Source organism: Amblyomma maculatum, chromosome 3 (genome assembly GCF_055883805.1).
Source record: "Amblyomma maculatum isolate TAMU_Amacu chromosome 3, ASM5588380v1, whole genome shotgun sequence".
Lineage (NCBI taxonomy): Eukaryota > Metazoa > Arthropoda > Arachnida > Ixodida > Ixodidae > Amblyomma > Amblyomma maculatum.
The window spans coordinates 12961782-12965955 of record NC_139346.1 but is presented as its reverse complement, the minus strand read 5'-3'; the positions used below and the strand labels follow the sequence as shown (position 1 = coordinate 12965955).

The 4174-nt window shown below is 49.1% G+C and overlaps 1 protein-coding gene across 1 annotated transcript; it reads left to right on the top strand.

Moving 5' to 3' along the window:
* The first annotated feature begins 2161 nt into the window (after window positions 1–2161).
* Window positions 2162–2917, top strand: LOC146194245 (uncharacterized). The gene has a single exon (XM_084597307.1). The coding sequence runs from the start codon at window positions 2403–2405 to the stop codon at window positions 2745–2747; it is 345 nt and encodes a 114-aa protein (XP_084453433.1). The 5' UTR covers window positions 2162–2402; the 3' UTR covers window positions 2748–2917.
* Window positions 2918–4174: the final 1257 nt, after the last annotated feature.

The following is a 4174-nucleotide window of genomic DNA, read 5'->3' as shown; positions in this document are numbered from 1 at the left end:
TGTTGTTTTACGCAGAAATCAACAATTCGGGTTGAGCGCGCCACGACATTGCTCTCGCGTCTGCAGGCCCCGTAGGCGTTCCATAATAGTTTAAGACGAACTGCGCATACGCACGAGCTTGATACGGCATCTGAATGTAAAGAAGACTTTTTTTAGGTGATTTCGCATCTCGGAGAGCCGTCTATAACGTGTTGTTTTACGCAGAAATCAACAATTCGGGTTGAGCGCGCCACGACATTGCTCTCGCGTCTGCAGGCCCCGTAGGCGTTTCATAATAGTTTAAGCCAAACTGCGCACACGCACGAGATTGATACTACTTCTGAATGTAATAAATAATTAATAAATCCTCCCTAATGGATATAAATACATGATAACGTCCAAATAAGACAGGGCCCCCTAAAAACCTATTTCGTATTATCCGACAGTCATCATTTAGCAATGACCACCCCACTGAGTTGTCTTTCATTCTATAGCTTTCTGGAAACGGCGAGCCAGGGGAATCGTGCTGAAGGTGTAGTCTATAAAATCCCACTATCATGTGAATAACTGTAGATCGGGCAGACGGGGCGGTGCATTGATACACGTTTGAATGAGCAAGCAAATAACTTGGATGCTAACAAATCTACTAATCTCGTTGGCCACGTCCATGACTGCGAATCTTGTTATCCTTCACTGCACTATTGTGATATCCTCTATAAGCACCAGGCCCCCTTAACACGTGAGATAATGGAGGCCTACCACATGAAGAAAAAAAACAAGGTTGGGTAAGCCAGCCATTTTTCTACAAGAAAGCGAGATTGCGTGTCTTCATCCCAACATGTGTTTTTGCTTGTGCTCTTCTTGATAGAATGGTCACTCTTTTGCGTTCCCTATTCGAATAAACTTCCAGTTGTGAGTCAGCGCTCGTCTTGTGTTTCTCTGCTTTGGTGTTTGTTTCTTGCACTGTTTTCCATTCAACAAGTGTAAACACGGAGGATTTGTCTACTGCGCTGGTATATTTTACATTGCTAGGTATGTTGCTAAAGTGAGTCTAATGAAAAATGAATTCCGCAGCTTGTACACGCCTGCCAGCCGCGGCTTCGCCGGGAGAAAACTTTCAGCTTGCTCGGCGCTACCTTTCGTGGAAAAGGGGGATTGAGCTCCCCTGCACAGCTTCTTGAGCAAGCTCAAAAATATGTTCACGGAATACTTTTTGTGCCGCGAACTGCGTTCGGGCAGCAAATCAATTGATGTACTTGGAGAAGTAAAAGATAAGCTCTCGCAAAAAATCGGATGCTGACAACATGCCTCGCGTCTTTCACTTCACAATAACTCGGGTGTACTTTTCTCTCAAGGAAGAAACGCCGAATAATAAGGAAAGCGAGAAAAGGATAAGCATTCGATGAAAAAACAGCGCTACAGACGTGGACGGAGGTGAAGAACAAACAGGACGGGCGCTGAATTCGCAACTGAAGTTTATTGCAAAAAAAAAAAAAACACACACTATATATATCCCAGCCAAGCAGCACCAAACCGCACATTAAACAAAAAACCAAATTATGATGATCCCACACACACACCACGTTCAAGAAACCCAACCTCATTATCTGTTAAAGCAATTGATGGTTCACTAACACATTTTTCACCCAATCGAATGATATGCCTGGCCTCAATGATTTCCCGGTCAATCTGTGCTGGATGGGCATCCAAAATAACTGTCTGTGTTAGAGAAGGATGGCAGCCGTCACAAGCCTTACAGTGTACAACCAGATTAGATCCTCTACCAATCTTTCTCGTGCTCTCGTAACCGGACATTGATACACCTGCCTGTTTGACCCACATACACTTTATCACAAAATAAACATTTTCATATCTGGACGCGCCTGTGTAATTGCATACGTTTTTATGTTTTTGTTCCTCCTTTGAGCCTATATTTTCTGCGTCTGCGAATAAATGCTTAGTTGTGAGTCAGCGCATGTGGTGCTCTCCCTGCCCTGTGTGCTCTGGAAATTTTACAGCTTTACATTTTGCCCGCGCAAACCTACGTGTCCTTGTACTGTTCGTATAATCGCAGCCGTTAATCATACACCTCAGGAAATGGGTTATCGAGCGCCGCAGACGTTTTCATATCCCTTTTGTGGGCAAGTTTGCGCCGATAGGACGTTCGAGAGAAACGCATTTGCAGCTCGAAACTCGTAGTCCATCTTGTAGCACGTTACTAACGCATCAAACCTCTGTATACCTGCCACATGCAAATCTAAGAAATGTGTGCAAATACGGCGCGTTTTTCCAAAGCGATAAAGCTGCGGTCGCAAGAGCACAGCCGGCGCTACGTTGAAGTAACCGGTGGCGCCACCTAGCACATATAACACACACTGCGTCTAGCTCTGCTGCGGCTTCATCGATTGCGACGGCGGCGGGGAATGGCGCCGGGCTGCAGCGGCCTGCTGCTGCTGCTGCTGCTGCTGCTGCCGACGTGGGCCGACTGCGGCCTCTCTGGCGGCTGCTACTCCGATGACGACGAGGCAAGCGTGGCGTTGCCCATCATCGGGCTGCTGGTGGGTTGCGCGCTGTCGCTGGGCGTCTGCCACCTGGCTATCCGCCTGTGGATGCGACGACGCGAGAGCGCCTTCCTGCGCTCCACGGCTGCGCCGCCGCTGCTCCGGCCACCGCCACCGCGCCTCAGGGAATCGGACCCCGTGCTCTCGGGCGCACTGCCGGCGGAAGACCTGTCGCCGCCCCCTCGCTACGATACTCTGCGTGCCTAATGGTATGTGCCAACGCAACCTGCAACCATCACCTGACAACTGTGGCGGGAATTGTCACAGAGCCGCCGTTTTTGACACAGGAGGGAAAACAATGTCAGCCAATAAACTTTCGTGCCAGTTTCATTCATATGTCTGAAGTGGCGACAGTCGTGAGTTTTGTATCATGTCCTTCCTATCTCGACCTAATATCGTGATTCTCGTTACGTAAGAGGACAACCTGCTTCCTGGCGGGCCAACTGACCACCGTTTTTGGCACTGGTACCCCTGTGCAACGATTCAGTTGAGCTTTTTACTTATTCGCCTCGGCAGTTCGCATGCAGTTAGCACATCTCCTCCAATTAACCCAACCCTGATTAGCTGCGTCCACATGACCCTCGGATCTTTCTGCCGCCCTCTCTCCAGTCGGTGAGCATTCCCGCCTGCGTTCTTGATTTCTAATAGAATGTCTCCTTCCTGTCGCTACCAACTACCAGAGCTTGCTGCGTGGTTCTAAGTTCAGCCGGCGTTTCTACCGTTTAAGTGATGCTCGGTACCCTGCTCCAAACCTACCGGTGTTGAACGTGCACACAGGCTCGGTCGCTACCAAAGTATAGTAAAGTGTTATATCCAGGCGCCAAGCCAAGCAACAGGAAGCTTTATTACAAGGTGCATGCTCGCAGCCTCAAGCCAACAACCACGTACATGGAGAATGCGCGCTGTCTTATACCTGCGCTAGCTGCCGGCGCATGCGTAGACAGACATGACGAACGCGATAAGCCGTGACAATACATAGCGAGCGTCCTTCTCGCGATGCAACACGACGCTATAACACTCCCTTTTACAGTTCTAAACGATCCGTCGCTGTCTGGTGCTCATTCGCAGTGGTACCGGTTGGTCGCCGCTTGTTTGCAGTACTGGTAACGGTGACGGGGTGCGGATTTTCCTATGGCCGGGGAATGAAGCTCTACGTCTGATGCATGAGGCAGTTCCACATCAGGAACTGATCTTGCACTCGACGTGATGCAGGATCGTCGCAGGTGGTCAGCGTGCCCAAACCGCACTTTGTCTCCCACACACACCAAATATGTTGTCGGCGATTTCACTCGCGTAATTTGTCCAGGCCACCATTTCACCACGCACCGAACGAACCCACACACTATCATCAACAGCAAACAACCTCTGCAAACCTCTGCGTTTATCAGCAGATGTTCTTACTTCGTCAGCCTTCATTGTATCTTTGTTTCATTAACCACAAGCGAGTCCGCAGTTTCCTTCGCAGAAATAATTCGGCGGGTGTTCTTCACGTGAAAGTATGCGGTGTAGTTCTATAAGAGGAAACGAAGTTGTCAATTCTGTGCTGCAGCGACCTAGAAATGCATCTCTCTTCATCTTCCATCAGCCGCTTAAGCAGTGCCTGTTTGCACTGAACGCTCTGCCGCTTCATTAGA

Coding starts and splice junctions, on each gene's coding strand:
- LOC146194245 (XM_084597307.1), top strand. CDS start 2,403: ATGGCGCCGGGCTGCAGCGGCCTGCTGCTGCTGCTGCTGCTGCTGCTG.